We start from the raw sequence: 22,267 nt of genomic DNA on the forward strand, positions 1-22,267 counted from the left end.
TATAGTTTAATTCGTAGTCATATTTCCCCCTAAAAATATTATTTTATTTATTCAAAAGTCACCACAGTTTGAATTAAAATTATATTATTTTTGTCTTTTTATTACAAAAATCGATTGCATCATCCTTCATCCAAATGCTCATGATATGATTCTTCTCTAGCAAGGGAAACCGCAGTCGTAAGTGAAATCGCTTCGTCTGGCGGTTTATACAAAAATCCATAACAGCATGCAGGTGTATACAATAAGGCGAATAGAATCAATAAAAATATTGTAATTCCTGAAATTAAAATTTCAGGCTTCTTTAGTGGGGAATGTTGGACAAATGCATAGTTCTGTTTGTTGATTCGGTAATTTAGGGACGCCGTGCATACCTTACAATTGCCTTTTTCAACAAACTAGTACACGGTATGGCAGAGTATGTTTTTTCGTTTAATTACATTTTTTTTAATGGATTAAGCTGTTTAGTACTTTTAAAATTATACCTATTGCTTGTGGGAATGCAACAGTGAATAGATAATCTTTTCGGAAGAAATGTCGAATATAGAAATCAGTATCTTTTTCATTATAATCATTACTGTCATCTTCAACCTCCGTGATGTTTGTAGTATCATTGCGAGAAGTACCGGGTTGTGGTGTTGTCGAACCAGGATCAGGTTTTGGTTTTGAATCAGTAACTTCTGGTGCACGTAAAACCTTTCCGGTAGGAGGAGTGGCAGTGATTCTTGTTTTTAGGCTTGTATTTTTTTTTTCTACTGATAACAAAAATGGGTCAAAATTTTCGACCCTCCTATTATTTGGATATTCTTCATATTCAGGAATGTCTGTTGATTTTACCTGTCGTCAAAATCAAGAAATAATGATAAAAAAAATCACAAAATTTGCGTTTTATTTATAAGCAATATTCATTTTGAAAAAATAGAGACAGTGCCTACCAGTGGCGGATTTATGATAAATTTTCGAGTGAGTTTCACTTAGAGAATGAGGAGTAAGGAATAAATTATTAGTTAAAATTTATGTGGAGAGATTCTCAATGGAGCATCACTCCCCAACCCGTTCCACGTGCAAACGGACCTGCAAGAGGTTAAAAAGAAAACGTCGTTCGCGTAACATGAGTCTAATTATACAAATGTAGCAAATAAAGATAAGCCCAATCATTAGTTTTACGATACTATAATCTTCCTTAAAAATGAGCAGTAAAGTAGCTAGTGAGGGAAAAAAAATTGAAAATCCTTGCTCTAAAGTATCGAAATTAACAATAAAAAATGAAACAGTAACCGAAAGTTTTTATGAGTGCGTCACCATTCATTTCTTGGGCCTACTCAAAGGACTCAGATTTCTGAAAATCAGACCAAATAATTCAATTCCTTTTTTAATTATAATATAAAAAATATACTCAACTGTTATAGATGTATTAAAAACTTTGAATGATGAATTCGGAAATACATATAGTGTATCCTTGTAATCATCGACGGTCCCCCCATCACCGTATTCAAAATCATTATCTTCGCTTCCTTTCTCAAAAGTGTCTCTTTTACGTCTTGTTTTAATAGTACGTTCAGTTTCTTCTTCATGCAAGCGCATTGGACCGACAGACATAGGTGCTATTGCTGTAGCTCCTATTGCTGCATCAATATTGTTTTCTTTATTAGAAAATTCATCGTCTCTTTTAATTTGTTTTTTTGATACTTGATCGCTGTAATCAAAATCATTTTCTTCGTTCTTTTTTTTCAAAATACATCTTTTATCTTTTGTTATAACTTTACGTTCAGTTTCTTTATGTAAGCGTATTGGACCAACAGGTATAGATAATAAGGACACTCTTGCGACATCCAGCTTGTTTTCTTCATTAGAATATTCAGTACTTCTTTTATTTTGCTTTTTTATCTGATTTGTAAAATAAGACTTTAGAGTAAAGTCTTGAATTTCACAGCTTCCTAGAGAAACTAACGTAAGTAATAATAATATTAGTGCACAAATATTCTTTACAAAGACCATTCTGAATACTAGTATTCAGAATAGTAGTAGAATAGTAGCTACTATTTCACTTGTTCGAATCAAATAAAATAAGACATTTGCAAATATAAATATCATAAACACTATGGAGGCCATAGAAACGAAAATTCGATTTTAGAGCAGGGAGCTGGTGCACGGAAGTGCAATTCTTATGCGAACTTTTTAGCATATAATATTAATATTTTTTTAAGTATTACAGGCAATACGTATAACTAAAGTGAAATTTCCATTCAAAAAATTACGATATATATATAAAGTTGGTAAGTTAAATTTGAATACAATTTATAGTCCTAGAGCCAGCATATATTTTCTGGAAATATTTATTTACGTATGGCTAAAAATGTATTTAGATGGTCTCATCACACTGAGCAGGGCGCTATTGAGATAGCTGCCCTGTTACTATATTATTTTATCATCAGGCCATTTTTTCACAAACATTAAAAGAAATTTTCGTTCATTCAAAATTAGTCTCTGATGATATAATATTATAATAAACTTTATCTCTAAAACTTATTGCAAAAGTTTTCCTAGAATATTAGTCGAGAAATTTTTACTAAAAATGATAATTTTAGGAGACTTAATCGTTAACGGTGCATCAGATAGAAAAACGCCAACGGACTTTATATCCTTAGAAATTCGTAAAAATTCATAGTTTCTGAGTGGCCCAGTGATTTAGGGATGCGTTTTATCCCTACCTTTCGAACAAAAATGAGGTGCAATGAGCTGTAGGAACTTATGTTCGAACTTTATATCTAAAGTCCGCTGGAAAAAAAAAAACACGCATGATTATGTCTCCTAGTTTTATGATTAACTGTAGATAAGTATTAACACAGCTTCGATACTTAATAGGATAAACAAATATAGCTTTTGTTCGACAAATTGTTTCGAAAATAAAATAGAAGCAGTGAATTCAAAACCATTTGATTAAGAAAAAAATTTAATTAAAAATAACACACAATGAATGTATATTCTATTAAATTATAGAATATTTCGTTATTATTCTTCTTCCAAAAACTCTTGTTGTAACTCTTCTTTCGCAGCTAAAGCTTCATTTTTTTGAAAGTAAGTTTGATAAGAAGGTTCATAAAACAATCCAAAACAGCATTTCGGCAAGTGTAGTAATACATATAAAATTGCCAAGATGGCTGAAATTCCTAAAATTAATAAATATCATTTAAGATTAAACAACACGGCAATCGAATCTATGTGTAATTGTAAATATTAAAAAACATGTTTTTTTAATCCCCTATAAATTGGTAATGTATCCCAAAAACCGATAATTTAAAACGATGTTTGAATGTTTTATAGAAAAGTATTAAGCTCGAAATTGTATCAGGAAAATGTATCCGGACGTCGCATTCGTATCAAATTTTAAGATTCCTTCAAACAACAAATTCAATAGACATAACGATTCGATTCGATTAATTTTTTTTTATTCCAATAATATTGAGAAACAATGTATTTCGGTCTTATATATATTCAACATTCGCGTTCAGGAGCTGATTCCCACACATATATTACATCGCTGGGAGAGAAAAAGTCACCGGAACTTCGAAAGATTATTATTCTACATTAATGGCCTAACAAACAATAAAGCGCGTAAAAATAAATTTTCATTGGTCAGTTTTATGGATAGAAGAATATTTTTATCAATACAACTGAGAAATGGAACTTTTTTATTTTCACGCATTTTATCAGTTATTAGCTCTAAAAATGTGTAGGTACCTATTGTTATCAATTTTTTTACTTTGGCCCTTAATTTTTGAATTTAAGTTTCCAAATTTGGTGGCTATTGAAATATGTTACCCACCTTCTTATAAACTTTCGATTTACAAGATCTGTTCAGGATTCTTTACAGCTTCGAATATTTCTTTTTGTTAAGGTAATTTTTCGAGGGTCTTTATGTATTCTTAATTTATTAATTTATTTAATCTTACCGATCATGTACCTATTACCGTTGGGACTGTAACTGTTGCTATATAATCTTTCCTGGGGTAATTTCTGAGATAATAATCAGTATCTTTTTCATCATAATAAATGTCGCGAGAAGAAGGAGTCGAATTATTAAATACTTTCACATTATCAGTGGTGCTTTCTGTTTTTACGTTAATGGTAGCATTTGCTTTTCGCAGTACTTCAGGTCGAGAACGTATTTCTGATAAATCTGGGTCTTCATAAGTTTCAAAATCAGAAGTGTCTATGTCATTGATCTGTTAAATTAATGTCGAATTAAGTTTTCAAAATTTAATAATTCTCTCCTAATAAACCAGAGATAATTAAACCGGACTAAGAATTTAGTCCTTTAAACAAATTTTTTTTGAAAGAAATTAATAACATATACTTAACCTTCTCAGAAAGATTAAAAATATTATGCGTTATATTTTGAGAATTTACAAATAATATATCCTTATAGTCATCACTATAATCAAAGTCTTCATTTTCTTTATTGTCAGAAGTGTACTTTTGACGACTCTCTTCAATATTCGTGTTTGGTGATTCTGTTATAAAAAATTGATCTCGTTTATGTAAAGACACACTGTTTAATCCATAAATAACTGTCGGAATAAGGAAGTAAAGTCATTAAAATTTTAAACCAATGTATTAACAAAATAATTTCCTTTTTTTGGATAGTTCAAAATCTTACAATTTCCAATAGTTATTAAAAAAATAATAAATGGGCAATATACTAATGTTTGAAAATTAAACATTTTTAATAAATCAAAAATAAAATAATCAGCCATAATAAGCCCATAGAAACAACTTTTGACATATTTCATTTTGCCATGCGTAGCCTTTGCGCAGTTTTACTTTTTTTTGTAGCACTAATAATATTGTTTTTATCTTATTTTGAAAAGGAAAGCATAATTTCTAGCGACTTCATAAGATTAATAATATAACCTACCTAAAACATTAACATAATTTTTATTATGTAATTTGAAATAGGTAGTATAAGTCTAGGATTTTTATTATTTAGGCTAAGTTTAAATTTCCCGCAAAATTATTACACAAAAATGAAGTATAGATTAATGACTAGATTTTCAATTTACAATCAAATAAAAAACAATTATACTATTATCAAAATAGTTTGGTTAGGTAACGCCAAAATAACTCAATTGAAATTGAAATGGAATAAAAAGAATGAAAAAATTAAAGAAAATAAGATATTTTTATCGAATATTATATAAATTTAAAAGTTGATATAGACAATATGCGCATGATTAGTGTATCGGTCGATAATTACAGAACCAAATATTAAATAATCCTGGCAACATCTGCACGGAAATATCCCATAATGCAACAAACATTTATATCTATTTTACATTGGGTTTGTACATCTCCGTGCAGTTGTTCATTCGTTGTCGATACATTCCAAAGACCGGGTCCATATTTCTTGACACTGTTCTTTGGTAAGCCAACATCTAGATCGTTTATCGAAGTGAGTAATCCAGAATTATTTGTGTATTAAATTCTACATCAATTTATTTAAAGTGAATTTTTATTTATCGTTTTCATTCATTTTTGTGTTTATTTGAGTATTTTTAGTGGATAATTTATTGTTCATTTAGTTTTCTGTGTATGATAATTCTAACTTATATATACCGACATATATATTGTATAACTACCATTTTAGAATTAATTCTATGAATTAATATTTGATATCACCTAAATAAGTACTAACAAGAAATTTAACTAAATTCATTGACGTAATCATTTACATTTAATATTTTACCACATATTTAACCTTCATTAGTATTCATATCAGTTGTTATGTAACCGGTCATATTAAGTTATTTGAGTGTCGTTTCATATTTTCTAGGTTTCATCGATTAAAACCACTGCATCCAAATCAAAATGTTCGCCGCCGCTAGATTGATTGCTCCAGCTGCCAGATCCGCTGTAAGTCTAAATTTTTTTTTTTAATTTTTTCTGCCTTAATAGCTATTGAAGTTTAAAGTAGGTTACTTAGATTTTATTTTCATTGTATAAAGTAAAAAAATTAATGTTAAGTTCATAGACTTGATTACTAATTTTTAGAATCAAATTATGGTTACGTAATGTAACTTAGTTATCTAGTAATTTGTGAACTGAAAGCCTCAAACTGTAGGAGTATATATTCAATGATATTAATTATATAATAATTTCTTTCAAATTTGTTTCAGTTGGTATCTAACTCAAAATTATACTTGAGACCATTAAGTAGTGCAGTGGTATCAAGTAGTTCATTGAACAAACAGACAACAGTAGCTGGAGCTCAACCAATCAGTTTACTTCCCGCAGTTAGGTCTTTCCAAACAACTGCAGTGACTAGAGATATCGATTCTGCAGCCAAATTCATTGGTGCTGGCGCTGCTACCGTAGGAGTAGCTGGATCTGGTTAGAATTTATATATAATGATATTTTTTTCAGTTTTCTCTAGTATTATGTAACTTAAAAGGCACTTGAAAAGGTACAATAGATTTACATGTTCGGTCATTAATAAACTTGCATTTAGGGATTCACATACGGAGCACTTAGTTGCTACATTTAATTCCGGGAAGGTCTGAGTGAAGGTTAATTATATGTCCTAGCAGGATGTCTTTTGTAAAAAAGAGTGGAAGAACCAGAAATAGTCGGATACTACAATGTAAGTCAGCGATTGTCCCCTGACATGAGACGCTAATTGTTGTATCTGTTGGAAACTTCTGTAACCGGCAATTTGAGTACAATATGCAAGCCAATTTTGATAAAAGTTGGAACTTAATTCAGACTATTCTATTAATGGCTTACTTAAAATGTATTGTACCAGCTATGCTCACATTTTCTTAAAATTTTTCATACATTATGAATTGAATGCTGTAGGTATTGGTATTGGTGCTGTTTTTGGATGTTTAATTATTGGCTATTCCCGAAATCCTTCATTAAAACAACAACTCTTTTCCTATGCCATTCTTGGTTTTGCATTATCCGAAGCTATGGGCCTGTTTTGTTTGATGATTGCATTCCTTTTGCTTTTTGCATTATAATTACATTATTCCTAAACTTTTCATGAACTTTTTAAGTGTATTAATTTTTTTTTCATCTTGTGAATGTGTTTTTTGTACTGTTATAGCACATAAAATCGAATTCTTGACGAAAGAAACGATAGTGGTCAAAATGCCCAGAAAAAATTAACAAAATACTAATTTCATCTCTCGAGTAAGGATAGGGTAGAGAATGATGAAAATTAAAATAATTAACACTACAATTAGAAAATTAATTTTCTAATTAAATACTCATTCTTTTTTACCAATTTCCATTTCAAATCATGCCTAATTTGATTACTATTTTGGGAAATAATCTATTTCATCTTAATAAGTTCGAAAAATATTAATCTTATCAATCATTAAAATTATTGATTAGCAATAAAAAAGTGTTTCCTGAACAATAATATTTAAATTTAACAAGATAATTTTCAATCAAGAATTGGGTTTTATGTTTACAATTGTATGTTGCGAATTTCCTTGAAAAGCAGTGCATGTGTATGCTTTTTGTATGGTTAAGACCGGTAATTTTTTTTTTATGTAGGTTAAGATCGAAGAAAAAACTTGAGCGTTCAGGTTAAACGGCGTTGAAATTTTCTTGAAGGACCACAAGACTTTGTGGGACTTTTTCAATAAATGCACATTTTTTTCTCTAATCTTAAACATGCATAAAATGAAGTTAATAGTAATGAGATGCCATTCTTCTCTTAATTATACAAAAAAATTAATTAAATATATTCTGTTCGTTTACTGTAAAGTTTTTTAATTTTTGTAAAAAAGCAAATTTTTTTTTAAAGTAATAATTGAGATAAAATTTTTAAAATTTGGTATTATATTTGATAAGAAAAAAAATAGATTACGGTCTACGTATTTCTTTGAATGACTTTTTAGGAAATGATCTCATTAATTAATATTATACTTTTCTGGTGAGTTTTCATTTTACAAAACATTTTAATAATATCTAAATATAAGACGGCACAATAGGGATCATCTAAATATTCTTATTAACAGTAAAAACAATTGCAAATTATTGGGATCTTAAATTATTATTTAAGGATGTATCGACGGCGAAGGAAAATTGATTTCCTTTTGATTTCACTTTGTGTGTGGGTAATGTATCAACTTTTTGTACGCGTGCGCCGTCTTAAATTGGAATATATAATCAAATATTTTAATAACTTCAATTTTTAAAGTCAAAACTTTAGTTCAATAGAAAGTTGAAGAATTTTTATGAAAAAGACAATAAATTACTTAGTCACCTTTGATTAATTTTTCGAAAACTTGATGATTTACGAAATCATGTTTCTAATTATATTCAAGTATGTAGGAATTTTTGAAGTCACAGAATAATTTAATTAAGAATTATATTTTTCTAATTCTAGTTTAAAACTATTTCATGACTTGCATAGTTTTCGAGAAAATGATCGAAAAGTGGATGTTGTTTTTTCACCTCCCCTCATGAATAGACTTTATGTTGAATCTAAATTATCCAAATTAATGAACTTAAAAACAAAACTTGTAAATAATTGTTATTAATTTGGATAATTTAGAGAGAAATACTTCGTTATTAGTATTTTGAATTTAATAATGTAAAGTATTTATATAATCAGCTGATTTTTATTTTTTTATAAGTGGACTATAATTTATCGAACAAATAAGTTTAATTATTACTTCTCTACTAATCTATTCTCTGAACAAAATAAAAATCTTTTTTTTTTTTTTCGATAAATTATAATTGTGTGTTTTTCTGTTTAGGTGCTGGTATTGGAACAGTGTTCGGATCCTTAATTATTGGTTATGCCCGAAACCCATCATTAAAACAACAACTTTTCTCATATGCAATTTTAGGATTCGCCTTGTCTGAGGCTATGGGTTTGTTCTGTCTTATGATGGCCTTCTTATTGCTCTTCGCTTTCTAAATAAATTCACCACGTGTTACTGCCAGAAATAAACATCTCCATGGACATTTTTTTAAAAATTCATCCAAATTTTCATGGTTAATAAATTTGCATTTCCTCTCATATGTTTCATGAATTTATTTGATCTCACACACAACTCACACAATGCTGAGATCAAATGAATATTTTCAATGAAAATCTCGTACTAAATTTTGAAACGTGTGTTGGTGATGCATGTAGTGAAAATCAATTAAAAAAATTTTACTTTAATTCTGGTGAATATTATTTTACCAATTCTGTAGTTCCATATTATTAAATTTAAAAAAAAAATTATTTAAGAACTTCACATTTGAAAACTAAAATATCGTCAAGTGAATCTAGTGATTTCGGATGCGAATTATTAAATAACTACATTACAACTTTTGTTTGTAATTTGTTATTTATTTTAAAGTTATAATTTTATTCATTTTGTCCACAAAAATAACACATGTACTTTTTATTTGAAATGTTGGGGCATATTACATTTGTACAGCGTTATAGAATGAAATAAAAAAAATAATTAAGCCGATTCTGTTTTGGTTTTTTTTTTAATTTACAAAAAAAAGTTTGTTATAGTTATAAAATTAAAAAATGTGTTTTTATTTTGGTTTACCTTAAGTTTTCCTGGAAACTCTAGGTGTGGAAATGTGTTGTGAAGTCGAAGTAGTATTTTCAGAATGAAGTTTCAACTGATAAAAGCAGTTTTGGCTACAGCCACTACTTTTTAAAAGGCTTAATAAGAATAGATGCATTCCAGTTTGAGTGAAAAAAGGTAGAACGAGTTCAAAGAAAGCAAGTTGAATTAGACCACTCAGAGAGTCAGTTAATATCCTAAGAACATTCTCTCAAACGTCATCTTAAATGTATTAACAAAAGCCGTAGTTAATCGATAAAAATAACGTTTATGCGCCGATTTCTGCAGATGTGTAGCATCCCATATATAAAATATTAGATAATTTAAATATTTGATGCTAAATATCTGCAGAGCCATTATTTACTAAATCGATTTTTGTTTTGGATGATCATGGTTATTGTTGACATATTCGTTTAAAACTTGACAAAAAAATCTAAAAATTTTTTGGTGGGTTAACTATAATCAACGTAACTTTTTCGTTTATGAAAGTTGTATTTGGCAAGAAAATATTTAATTTTGGCCAACTTTCAATTTTAGTTTCGATGCCAAGAGCGTAATATGATATTGTTAAAAATTCGAGTTGATGCCTCTCCCGAAATCATACCGTCTCTTCCAACTTTGGATTTCAAATTTAAGCTTCCTACTGCAAAATTGTTTGGCATTGGCAAAATACTAGCAGTCAAATGGTTCCCTTTTAATAACAATACTGGAATGGATAAGCCATAAGAATGATAAAATCAAAAATTTAAGAAATAAAATGTTTGGCTTAGAAAAATTAGTTAGAAAATGATTCCAAATAGTTAATCCAAATAACTTTAATTGAAAATTATAACCGAACTATTGTAATAATATACAAAAGTCAACAAAATGTTAATAAATTAAGTAAATAAGTTCATACTAGAATTTGTACATCCTGTATAGATACAGTACCACTACTATATTTTATCTATATACAGTACAAACTCCTATAGAGCTTGGTATAGAGTGTAAAAGTAAAGGAGTACAATCTCTTAAGGCTGATTGACATTCGACTCGAAAAGTGGTACTAAAATAGCATTAAATAAAGGGTCTATGATGGCACTCGTGTAGCAGAGTGTGAGTGTATATATGAACTGTATTTCCTTTGGGGCTTTCTGACTTGGATTCTTGGAAGGATGTAAAAAAATCCTGAATCCCTATTATGCCATAAATAAGATGTCAATAGCCATAAATTCTTAATAAGTATATGATTAAAAAGGCACTAAAAGATGCCAATGGTCTTCGAAATTTCCATAACATAATCCACATTTTTGTCATTTAATAAGGTATTTTGTTACCCAAATCAGCCATCATTTTTGAATGGTTTTTTACAACTAAAAGTAAAAAAAAATCATAATAAATTAAAATAACACAAAATAATATTTTGTTGATCTAATTTAATACCCATTAAAAATAATTAAAAATTTTTAAAAAGTGAGTTAACTAAAACTAATTGTAAAATTTAGAAGCCTTATTTACTTATCGTAGTATCATGGATCTTAAATAACATATGACTTAACACTGTTTCCACGACCTAACAAGTTGGTGTTTTATTTGACGACCTAAAGCCAACGTTTGACGGCACTAAAGGTTATAATGGAGTTGGGCTTTAAGATTCAAATCTAAAAATGTGAAAATTTTTTTTGTTTTTTTTTTTTCTATTTGATTATTTCCTAGCGGCCTTTCAGTGTCATTTTCTATTTTTGAGTACTAAAACTCAAAAACGTGGAATTTGTTCATGTCAATTTCTCGAGTACGATAACTGTGGCGCCACGATTTGACAACAGAATATTGTCAAACACACTTAAATAACGCGAAAATGAAGTATACCAATTTTCGAGTTTTGGCTTGGTTTTCGAGATAATGAAGTCTAAAAACTGAAATTTTTATGTCATTAAATTCGCCATTTTTGTAATTTAATTCATAATCATTGTGCTAACTCGATTCCATTAAAGGCATGGCCAACCTGTAGATCAATGAATGAACGCAATCACAGGGTAAACGCAAGGGCTAAAAACCCGGAGACCTGTGCAAACACGACCCCATTAAAGGCATGGCCAACCTGTAGATCAGTGAAGAAATGATGATATGAAATTTTAGTATCAATAGGAACAATTGCCAAATTTAAACGATTCAACGTAAAAAATGGCCATATGTGTAATTTCAAATTAAGACTTTAGGAGTCGATTACTCGAAAATTAGCACTATTCATTTTCGATTTGTTGTACTTTGTTTAACCATATTCTATCGTGACGCCATAGTTATTGTACTCTAGCCGAAAGGTATATAAATAAAATTTAAAAAAAATATCGATTATACTTTTCAAAATTCAATTCAAAATATTTTCTTTATTGATTGTTTATGGTGTAAACCTGGCTTATCAGATTTGAAACATTTGTACAGTGTAAATAGGCTTAGTACAAAAAAGTTGTAGTTGTTATTCTTATCGTATGTGTTATTCATAAACAACATTTCAAGAAGCATCCTGTCCTTTTCCGGTAGATCACTCTCACCGAGGTACGTTGTGTTATATTTAAAAATATTAATTTTATTTAATTTTTTCTGAACCATCACTGAACATTAAACATAAAATATGTTTCTAAAACGTTTAATATGTTATTAATTATTAAACAGCGAGCATATTTTATATCATGAAATTATAGTTTTTTAAGTGTTATCGTTTTTGTTTTATAGGACGTCAACATGGGTGCATATAAATATATGCAAGAATTGTATCGCAAGAAGCAAAGTGATGTTTTACGTTTTTTGTTACGTATAAGAGTATGGCAATATCGTCAACTTACAAAAATGCACAGAGCACCAAGACCTTCTCGGCCAGATAAAGCCAGAAGGTTAGGATATCGTGCTAAACAAGGTTAGTTCATTATTGATTTTTGAATTTTTTTTATTTACACGTGGATTGTTTTGAACGTAGACTTGTTTCGAAGTATTTTATTTCTTGTGATTTTAAAAGAGTTCTTTCCAAATACCTTTAACTTAGTGTCATTAAATTTTGAAATGATGAGACATCATGCACCACTCAGACTAAAAGTGTGTTGATTATGATTAGCTGAAAACCCATAAAGTCTTACTTTACGAAAATGGTTTTGAAATATTTTATATGTTTAAACTAATTTAATCTTCTTTTAGGTTTTGTAATTTACCGTATCCGTATTCGTCGTGGAGGAAGAAAACGTCCAGTACCTAAAGGTGCCACATACGGCAAACCGAAAAGCCATGGTGTTAACCAATTAAAACCTACCCGTAATTTACAATCAATCGCTGAAGTAAGTATACAATTTTGTCAAATTCTAATTTGTTCGAAAAATTTATGAATTGAGTATTTTTAAAAAAAATTTCAGTCACTAATAACCTTGCATTTAGGGATTCACATACGAAGCACTTAGTTGCTACATTTAATCCCGGGAAGGTCTGAGTGAAGGTTACTTATATATTCTAGCAGGATATCCTTTGTAAAAGGGAGTGGGAGAACCAGAAATAGTCGGATACTACAATTTTAGTCTGAGATTGTCTCCTGGCATGAGACGATAATTGCTGTATCTGTTGGAAACTCCTGTAACCGGCAATTTGAGCACAATATGCAAGCCAATTTTGATTAAAATTGGAACTTAATTCAGACTATTCTATTAGTGACTTATTTACAAATTTTTTTAAAAATGTGTTCATAAATTTTTCGAACATAAACTTAAAAATTTTGTATACTTTACTGTTTTATTACATTAAGAATGGTTTTCTTGTCTCTTTGTTTCTTTAGGAACGTGTTGGCCGTCGTTGCGGTGGTTTAAGAGTATTGAATTCTTACTGGGTTGCCCAAGATTCCTCATATAAATATTATGAAATCATTCTTGTAGATCCAGCACATAAGGTAAGAAAATTGTCACAATTTTTTTTTTTTTAGATATTTCCAGGGGTGGATTTACGAATTTGCTGCCCATAGGCAAACATCAAAGTGCCGCCTTTTTTATAAACAAAAATCTGTTTTATTTATTTTGGAAATTATTTATTTGGACGGTGAATTCATCCGATAATTCAATCTCTTTTTGTTGACGATTCAAATACTTCGGTACAGTCTCTGACATGATACAGTTGACCAAAACAAGACGGAAGGTTAGGTTATAGTATTTCTGAGAAACGTTCTAAAACTTCCAGGATAGTGACATTCGCGAACATAGTGACTAGATATAGTTTAAGTGAAGGAAGTGGCGGACCTAGAAGTGGCGACTTTTTCAAATGATTGTTTCACGCAAAATTGACTAAAATTGAAAAAATTCACATTTTTACATTTTTATTAAACAAAAAAATTTTTAATAATTCAAACGAATTTTTTGCCGCCGTAGGCACAGGCCTACTTTGCCTATGCATAAATCCGCCCCCGGATATTTCCCTAATTAATTAGTAGTACAATTATTAGCTTAAAATGTGATATTTCTAAACCTAAAAGATAAAATTTTAAATGTAGATAATATTAAACCGGAAGAGAGGAGCAATCGAATTTTAGGTGGATGAAGGTTCCGCTATAATGATAGGTTAGGAACATGCTGAGTTTATAGAACTTTTTCTGAGCTTGAAGAACAAGCTATTAAATGAGATTCTGTATTTGCAATATAAATTTTTATTAAAGAATCTCACAAACTTTATTCAGCGAACAAAAAATTTACCCTTCAGTGTAACAACCTGTAGTGAAGGGTAATTTGAAACTTAAAAAAACACGTGCATCAATATTTTGATGAAAAACCTGAAAATTACGCGGCAGCATAGTTCTGAAAGAATGTTTAATTTTTTTTCTTTCTATTCCAATTATTTATAAAAATGGCGCATGTGATCGTAAATCATATTTAAAAGTAAAAATTAAGTCAGGGAATTTTTGAATTATTCAACTGAAAAACCTGGAAGTCAGGGAATTTGATTTTGGAAAAAAGTGGCCAACAAAAAGTGATAGTATCGATTAATTTTTCGACAAAAAATTCGTTTTTTTTTTTTTTGTTATAAATAGAGAAGCCTTTTTATACATTTTTTGGCTTTTCTTCAAATTTTGTTGATGAGAATATTATCGTTCAAAGAGTTTTGATATTAATTTTTTCAAATTTTAGTCTTGGAGAATTATTAAAAACTACATACTTTAAAATGGTTTTTAAATTCTCATGAAAAGGCACTTAAAATATATCGGATGTTATTTTTTGAGATACTTAAAAATAACCTTCGTTAATAAAAAACTTTCACTCTTGCGCTTTCGAAAATTAATACTCATAACCGGGCATGAAGATTGTCCACCCTGTCATATTAAAACTTTTGACAAGTTTTTTAAAACGTACTCTAACACCTAATATTTTTTAAAAAATTTTTAAATGATGAGTTTGTTCATGCACCACTCTTACACGAAGTGAAATGAAGATTATGACTGGCTGAGTTTTTTTAAACGTTATAAATTTCAGCTAGTACATAAAATAAATCAATCATTATTGAAATATTTTTTTATTTTTAAGGCAATTCGACGAGACCCTAAGAGCAATTGGATAGTGAAGGCTGTGCACAAACATCGTGAACTTAGAGGAAAGACTTCATCTGGTAGATCGTCACGTGGCTTAGGTAAAGGACATAGATACACACAAACAACTGGTGGTTCACGACGAGCTGCATGGTTACGTCGCAATTCATTACAATTACGTAGAAAACGTTAAGATTATTAATTATATTTGTATACAAAATATGATTTTTTTTATTGTACAATGATTCTGAAGTTCAATAAAAATGGATGTGATTGTACAATTAAACAAATATATTGTTTTATTTATTTTTTTAAATATGTGACAATTTTATTTAACCCTCGAGCGAGTAGCACTTCGCTTCAAAAAGTAGCTATCGCCCGTAAACACGAAAACTTTTTGAAAATTTTTGGGGGTTAAAAAAAAGCTGACTAATAGCAGTAAAAATAAAATTGCATAGCGTTAGATCCACTAACGATTAAATAAAAAAATTTATATTTTTTCTTAAAAATATAAATAAATATTGAGATTATAAAATTACATGTTCTTGAACCGACCCATCTAGTTAACCCACCTTAACACCTTATTTATCAAAAATCGCCTATTTTATAAGGAATGGGGTGCGCACTCAATTCGAAAATTTTTTCGTAAACATCACTGTTAAGTTTTCCCGTAAAGACGCATATTTAGAGCAAAATTTTAGTATTCATTCATGCCCCCAAGTTGTAACGCTTAAAAATATTGATGCTACAAACCAAATTTTTGTACATGTGTTTATAAAATCACTCAGTGAGTTCATTTTCGGCTGTCAATCCGCCTATCATTCCGCCCCATACCACGTAGAGATATCAAGCTTAAACTTTTATAGCAAGCTCAGAGCTTGAAAGTGGTTCGACTACGTAAATGAGGAAGGTCAATTGGGTCTTGGGACCGTAGGACCCATCTTGTAAACTGTTAGAGATAGAACAGAAGTTAAAATGTAAAAAAATGTTTCTTATAAAAAAAATCAACAATTTTCGTAAACATCACTGTTTACCCGTGAGAGAGGGTGCAAACTAGGACAAAAGTTTGGTGTCCATTTTCTCCAAAACAATAATTGTGTTGAATTTTTAAACTTTGCTAATTTAATAAAATAATGCAAGCAGTGACATTCAACACTTTCTATACAGGGTGTTTCAACAATTAACTCAGTTAATTGTTTGGTTTCACTTGTCAACATTAGCACACATGCAGTGTGTTAAAACAATTCAGTTGCCATCTTTTTGTTTATATTCTCCGCCTTACATACTGTGCCTGTTTATGCCAATTAATTAGAAAGTTGCCTGTACAGTCGGTTGAATATAATTTTCCAAGTGAGAAATCGACAGAAAATAAACGGATTTGACGATTAGGTTCAATTTTAAGGTAATAAACTGGACGACCTTAAAAGAATATACCATTTTGAAATTATACATTTCGTAGTCAGTAGAATGCAATTGGTATTTCTAGCAGTCTCGGTCATCGACCTGACGTATGATAAAAGCGTTAATACAGCTTCCAGTAAACTTATATCGTTTGTATATGTCAAGCGGATCCTGGAATCACAAAAACTCTCTTAACTAACAAACTTTAAGTTCGTTATTTTTCCTCAACTTTCAAACAAAATTTATTCTTAAAATACAATCCATGGAGAACAGAGTTTTAAAAATATAAATTAAGGTCACTAAACTAAAATTAGGGTTGAGTATAATATATAACCCGACAGTGTTTTTGAAAGCAAAAAATACTGCAAATTCACAGGAAAATTAAAAGCGTAATCTATTTGAAAAAATACAGAAATTCACAAACAAAATTTTGTTTTGTAATTCTACGAAACTTGGCATAAAGAGAGAGTTTGAATCCTAAAAATCGAGTTTACGTCACGATTGGATGAGTAATTTTTGAGGTATTTCCTGAAATCCTGTAGAAAAAGGTTTTATTATGAAGCGATTCAGGAATTGGAATTATCTCGAAAAAACACTCATTTAATCGTCAAATGAGCTGAAATTTTATTTAGGTTATACTAATTTGATACGATCATTTGAATGTTTTTGTGATTGAGCGATAAGTTTGTGAGGTATCGATTGAAGAAACAGCTCTAGGAATTTTGTGTCGGTATTTTGATCAAACTTGATATATAGGGTTGTTTTGACCCATAAATATAATAATCGTGTTTATTTAACGATTGGTTGAGTGATTTTTAAGATATCACCTAAAATCCTTCAGTTTTTTGCCCTTTTGAGAAAAAAAAATTGACTTGTTAATTACTTTGAATAATTTGACTTCCTTTTTGGAGGGGCAATTGGCCCAATGGATCCGCATTGATTAAATATCAAAAAAGTATACCGAAAGAGATATGTTGAGATAAAATTGATTATTTCCTATTTGAGCAAAATCGAAAAGTGATATTGGATTTTAATAATTTAATTTCAAAATAGTTTTCTTTCACAAATGTTGACAAAATATGCAATTGTTAGCTCATATATGTTATTGGTGTTGCCTAAGTTTATTGTATGATCTAATGCTGATTGTAAAACTATAATCCCATTTTTGTTGAAAACAATTATTATATACCTATGTAGAATTACAGGATTTCTAATTACTCAAATGAAATCAAAATAAATGTTGGAGTTATATAAAGGTAATGGATCTTAATCCTTTGTAACTGTTTTATTCAAGGGAAAGTTTAAAAAACATCAATTTTTTTCAAAAAGGTAAGCACACACATTTTGTTTCAAATATACCAAAAAAAAAAAATAAATAACATCTAAGAATTTCTTCTATTCAACTTTTGGGGTTTCGGACCAGAGTTTCGTATTAGAGACTACGAAGACAGTACAGCGACAACAAAATTTGGACCTACTACTCGTACTACAACATTCTAAATATAGTTATAATTAAGAATCATTAAAAAAACTCCTTTCAAAAATATTGTAAAAAAATTGATGAAACTTGAAAAAGGAAAATTAGAATTAACCAATAAATTTTCATTTGATAGACAGCAATGTTCTTCATCAAGTCTCTCTAATTTTTTTAGCATTTCAGAATGTAATTTTACTTAGGTTTTAATTAAATTTTTTAAGGAAAAAGTTTATTTTGAGAATAAATAGTATATTTTCTTACCAGTACAGCATGGTTCAGAAGTTACTGTACTCTGCAAATATTTAAGAAATCTAATTTCTTTCTGTATTTTTTTTTGGTAGTTTTTAGGGTATCTAGATAATAATTTACAACGTTAAATTGCGCAGTTGAACTGAGATATACAGAGCCCCAGCTAAAAAAGACAAATATTGAAAATTATGGATATGTAACTTCACTACCTTGAGAAGCCCTCCATAAAATGGTAAACCTCACGCAAAATTACGTATATTTTATACCCCTGTTACACTTTTCCACGCTTAACAATACTCATCGCTCTTCTTGTTTGAGTTCCAAAAATTTAGTGAACTTTCAAATTAATCCGTTTTCCATGAATTTGCGCATAAAATAAAAAGAGTGGAGATTGTTTAAGTAATATTTACATTTGTTTGCATACATACTTGGTGAATCAGCCTACTTATCACTATGAGTGCATTAAACAATTTTTGAAAAGAGTATAACGACTTTTGATTCACCTATAATTTAGGCTTATGTACATACTTAATACATACATATAACATTAATTGTTATATCTTCACAGTGTTGTATATGTCTAAGGAATTGTTCGTGATATGTGACGTCACAGGTCAACGTCTTTTCTTGTTCGTTCATATTTTTATATATCGTAAAGTAGACGTTTTCTTTTCTATAATGAATACGATAAACAATACACAAGAATTGTTTGTATAGTTTTAAAACGAATTTTAGCTTATCTTACAGAAATCACATCGCAGAATCATTTTTACTTAAGTACCTACATGTCTATTGATTACTGTGCGACAAGAAAAAAATTGTTTTAGGCTAATTTTAACCTAACGAAAACGATTTTTCAACTTCACAGGGCTTTAATTTATGAGTTTAAGGTCAAAATTATTGTATTCTTTCAAAGAATTTATTCATACCATCGAAATAATACCATAGAGCAGCATAGACATAGGCAATGCAATAAGTGAATTCTTGACCGCAGTGAGAGAGGTATAAAAAGACAGAAACTATAGGCGTATAAGAGAGCCGCATAAGAAAGCCGAAGAAAGCTAGCGACGAAGGTGACGACTTTGCAGTTCTATAGTATTATCTCTATGATACAAACAGATTCAAACTCACGCTTAGGCAAGCCTTGTGTTTTGAATATTACGCTCGATATGTAGCGGCCGCCAAATGTAAGATTAAAAACAAGTGAAAACAAACAATTGACTGAGTTAACTGTTGAAATACCATGTATAGACAGTGTTGCTGCGCAGTCGTTTGTTTTTTTGACGTCACGTAAATAACAAAAGATATTCACTTTTAAATAGACACACACACAACTGATATTCCTATATTAATACATACTATAAAATTTGCACCTAATTAACGCCCTCGTGGGTAAACAGTGATGTTTACAAAAAAATGTTTCAAACAAAAGTTTTTTATTTTTTTATAAGGAACATTTTTTACATTTAAACTTTTGTTCTATCTCTAACGGTTTACAAGATGGGTCCTACGGACCCAAGACCCGTACTTTTACTCACTTTTTACGTCCTGAGTACGCTATAAAAATTTCAGCTCGATATCTTTTTTCGTTTTTGAGTTATCGTGTCCACAGACGGACGGACGGACGGACGGACGGATGGACAACCGGAAATGGATTAATTAGGTGATTCTATGAACACCTATACCAAAATTTTTTTCGTAGCATCAATATTTTTAAGCGTTACAAACTTGGGACGAAACTTAATATACTATGTATATTTCATATATACATGGTATAAAAAAATTGAGCCCTAGACTGACTTCAATCCGACCCATAGAACCGGAGATATCGGCCATTTTGCACAGTCATACAGAGTGATGGGTCACATTTTTTAAGAAACTTAACCGAAATCTGAACTTTAAACTCACCCTACTACAAATTGACAAATAGAGCCGATTCTTAATATTTTGTATAGCGTCAGAGATGGTTACAGATATAGAAAAAAACTATTAGAAAAAGTTGCTTTAATTTTTTTTATACCCATATACCGATTTTTATGGCAATTTCGCATTTTTAATGATTCATTATTTTGGTCCACACTCACAATTATTAAAATTTTATTGAAATTTTTGAATTCATAACACTATTAAATTACCAATTTGTCTAGTTTTTACATTCCATAGCGCACTAGTTAAAAAATTACAAAATAAACTTTTCAAAACTAGTGTGCTATGGAATGTAAAAACTAGACAAATTGATAATTTAATAGTGTTATGTATTCAAATATTTCAAATAACTAGTAAAAATTTTGAGTAAGAATCAAGTCCAAACCAAATTGGGCTAAACTAATGAAAAAATTAATAATGCGAATTTTGTCATGAAAATCGGTAAATGGATATAAAAAATATTCTTAACAACTTTTTCTAATATCTTTTTTCAATATCTCTAACCATCTCTGACGCTAGGCAAATTATTAAAAATTGTCCCTGTTTGCCAATTTGTAGTAGGCTGGATCTAAAGTTCTGATTTCGGTTAAGTAAAGAGTTCTACTTCTGAGTTCGATATTCTTATAAATAACGAAAATATGAGAGTTATTCTTCATCTGAAATGCAACACACTGTATATTAAACTAACAAGTTTTAAATTTTCGGCAAAATTAATGAAGTTTTTATTTTATTTTTGTACCATGTATATGAAAAATACATAGTATATTAAGTTTAGTCCCAAGTTTGTAACGCTTAAAAATATTGATGCTACGAAAAAAATTAAAAAATTTTGGTTTAGGTGTTCATAGAATCACCTAATTAGTCCATTTCCTTATGTCTGTCTGTCTGTCTGTCTGTCTGTCGTCTGTCGTCTGTCGTCTGTCGCCTGTCGTCTGTCGTCTGTCGTCTGTCGTCTGTCCGTCTGTCATCACGATTACTCAAAAACGAAAAGAGATATCAAGCTGAAATTATAGTGTGCTTAAGACGTAAAAAGTGAGGTGGAGTTCGTAAATGAGCAACATTGGTCAATTGGGTCTTGACCTTTTCTTGAATTTTTGTTTGAAACATTTTCTTGTAAACATCACTGTTTACCCACGAGGGCGCTAATTAGGTGAAAATTTTGTAGTATGTATTAATATGGGAATATCAGTTATGTGTGTGGCTATTTAAGAGTGGAAATCTTTCTTATTTACGTGACGTCAAAAAACAAACGATTGCTTCATCAAAACTGTACTTGTTCTTTTATAACATTAATTTATGAACGTGGTTCAACTTTTTTTTGTTGTTATTTTTCATCACAATAATAATTAACATTAAAAATTTCAAAACTGATTTATAAGCACCCAAACTACCTACATATAAACCGAAACTCAAGCCAATCAATTGTTAATCTTTTGGAAGTTACAGCGATCGCGAATTCTTAACTGTTTATGATATACAGAGGTTGTGTGGCGTCCACAACACATACAGAGAGAGATTCTTTCTCTTTATCTCGCAAAGACAATATTTTATTATTATGAATAACATACTGATTTATTTATTAATTAATTGTTGCATAATCAAATTATATTAGAGTTGTGTCCTTACTTCATCACACGAAATGTTGTATATATGTCCTTCTTTTTTCGTGTCAAGTTTAGTAGCTCAAAGGTATTTATTTCCTTATAATTCATTTAGCAAGTTACTTTTTGTGGTTGAATCATCCAAAAAAGTGGGTCAAATAAATACCAACTGAATTTATATTTAATTTTTGTTTTTCTCATATGTATCTAAATTTATAATGTACAATGTTCTTTTATTCATTTAATTTTTTCAGTAGAGAAGAATACTATGAATTGTTAAGGCCTCTTCTACCGTTAATTTTTTTCTATTAAGGATATACGAGCGCCAGGGCAATTTTGGATAAAAAGCTTGATTTTTTTTTTGGGTTGCCAGATTATTTAAATAAATAAATGACTTCAAAAGAAGACATATTTAACATTGATGTTATAAGAAAACGATATATGATATATTTTCATAGATTTCTTCAAAAATAGTCGGTGGAACTTAGAAAAAAAATATATAAAT

At 29.6% G+C, this 22,267-nt stretch overlaps 4 protein-coding genes across 4 annotated transcripts; 2 read left to right on the forward strand and 2 right to left on the reverse strand.

The window, feature by feature from the left end:
* Positions 1-119: 119 nt before the first annotated feature.
* Positions 120-1,995, reverse strand: LOC123292925. Its single transcript, XM_044873639.1, has 4 exons — positions 1,987-1,995; positions 1,399-1,719; positions 483-834; positions 120-277 (listed from the first exon to the last, which is right to left on the reverse strand). Exons 1-4 carry the CDS (start codon positions 1,993-1,995, stop codon positions 120-122), a joined length of 840 nt encoding a protein of 279 aa, XP_044729574.1.
* Positions 1,996-3,009: 1,014 nt separating this feature from the next.
* LOC123292926 lies at positions 3,010-4,721 on the reverse strand. Its single transcript, XM_044873640.1, has 4 exons — positions 4,658-4,721; positions 4,360-4,568; positions 3,962-4,223; positions 3,010-3,167 (listed from the first exon to the last, which is right to left on the reverse strand). Exons 1-4 carry the CDS (start codon positions 4,719-4,721, stop codon positions 3,010-3,012), a joined length of 693 nt encoding a protein of 230 aa, XP_044729575.1.
* Positions 4,722-5,297: 576 nt separating this feature from the next.
* On the forward strand, positions 5,298-9,479 carry LOC123292198 (ATP synthase lipid-binding protein, mitochondrial). Its single transcript, XM_044872764.1, has 4 exons — positions 5,298-5,449; positions 5,831-5,910; positions 6,174-6,387; positions 8,769-9,479. The coding sequence occupies exons 2-4, from the start codon at positions 5,866-5,868 to the stop codon at positions 8,930-8,932; spliced, it is 423 nt and encodes a 140-aa protein (XP_044728699.1). The 5' UTR covers positions 5,298-5,449; positions 5,831-5,865; the 3' UTR covers positions 8,933-9,479.
* Positions 9,480-12,043: 2,564 nt separating this feature from the next.
* LOC123292470 (60S ribosomal protein L15) lies at positions 12,044-15,398 on the forward strand. The gene is made up of 5 exons (XM_044873150.1): positions 12,044-12,119; positions 12,297-12,477; positions 12,753-12,889; positions 13,378-13,488; positions 15,107-15,398. The coding sequence occupies exons 2-5, from the start codon at positions 12,306-12,308 to the stop codon at positions 15,299-15,301; spliced, it is 615 nt and encodes a 204-aa protein (XP_044729085.1). The 5' UTR covers positions 12,044-12,119; positions 12,297-12,305; the 3' UTR covers positions 15,302-15,398.
* Positions 15,399-22,267: the final 6,869 nt, after the last annotated feature.

The sequence above is a fragment of the Chrysoperla carnea genome, chromosome 2, assembly GCF_905475395.1.
Source record: "Chrysoperla carnea chromosome 2, inChrCarn1.1, whole genome shotgun sequence".
Taxonomy (NCBI): Eukaryota; Metazoa; Arthropoda; class Insecta; order Neuroptera; family Chrysopidae; genus Chrysoperla; species Chrysoperla carnea.

What these genes read in the sequence shown, in the direction of transcription:
- LOC123292925 (XM_044873639.1), bottom strand. An exon ending in TTTTTAATACATCTATAACA is followed by an intron (nt 835 to 1,398) that starts GTTGAGTATATT and finishes TTTTGACGACAG; the next exon opens with GTAAAATCAACAGACATTCC. An exon ending in TGCATTCCCACAAGCAATAG is followed by an intron (nt 278 to 482) that starts GTATAATTTTAA and finishes TTTTAATTTCAG; the next exon opens with GAATTACAATATTTTTATTG.
- LOC123292926 (XM_044873640.1), bottom strand. Translation starts at nt 4,721, where the DNA reads ATGTTTAATTTTCAAACATTAGTATATTGCCCATTTATTATTTTTTTA. An exon ending in TTTAATAACTATTGGAAATT is followed by an intron (nt 4,569 to 4,657) that starts GTAAGATTTTGA and finishes TTATTCCGACAG; the next exon opens with TTATTTATGGATTAAACAGT. An exon ending in TTTTTAATCTTTCTGAGAAG is followed by an intron (nt 4,224 to 4,359) that starts GTTAAGTATATG and finishes TTAATTTAACAG; the next exon opens with ATCAATGACATAGACACTTC.
- LOC123292198 (XM_044872764.1), top strand. Translation starts at nt 5,866, where the DNA reads ATGTTCGCCGCCGCTAGATTGATTGCTCCAGCTGCCAGATCCGCT. An exon ending in CTCCAGCTGCCAGATCCGCT is followed by an intron (nt 5,911 to 6,173) that starts GTAAGTCTAAAT and finishes AATTTGTTTCAG; the next exon opens with TTGGTATCTAACTCAAAATT. An exon ending in CGTAGGAGTAGCTGGATCTG is followed by an intron (nt 6,388 to 8,768) that starts GTTAGAATTTAT and finishes TTTTCTGTTTAG; the next exon opens with GTGCTGGTATTGGAACAGTG.
- LOC123292470 (XM_044873150.1), top strand. Translation starts at nt 12,306, where the DNA reads ATGGGTGCATATAAATATATGCAAGAATTGTATCGCAAGAAGCAAAGT. An exon ending in AGGATATCGTGCTAAACAAG is followed by an intron (nt 12,478 to 12,752) that starts GTTAGTTCATTA and finishes ATCTTCTTTTAG; the next exon opens with GTTTTGTAATTTACCGTATC. An exon ending in ATTTACAATCAATCGCTGAA is followed by an intron (nt 12,890 to 13,377) that starts GTAAGTATACAA and finishes TTGTTTCTTTAG; the next exon opens with GAACGTGTTGGCCGTCGTTG.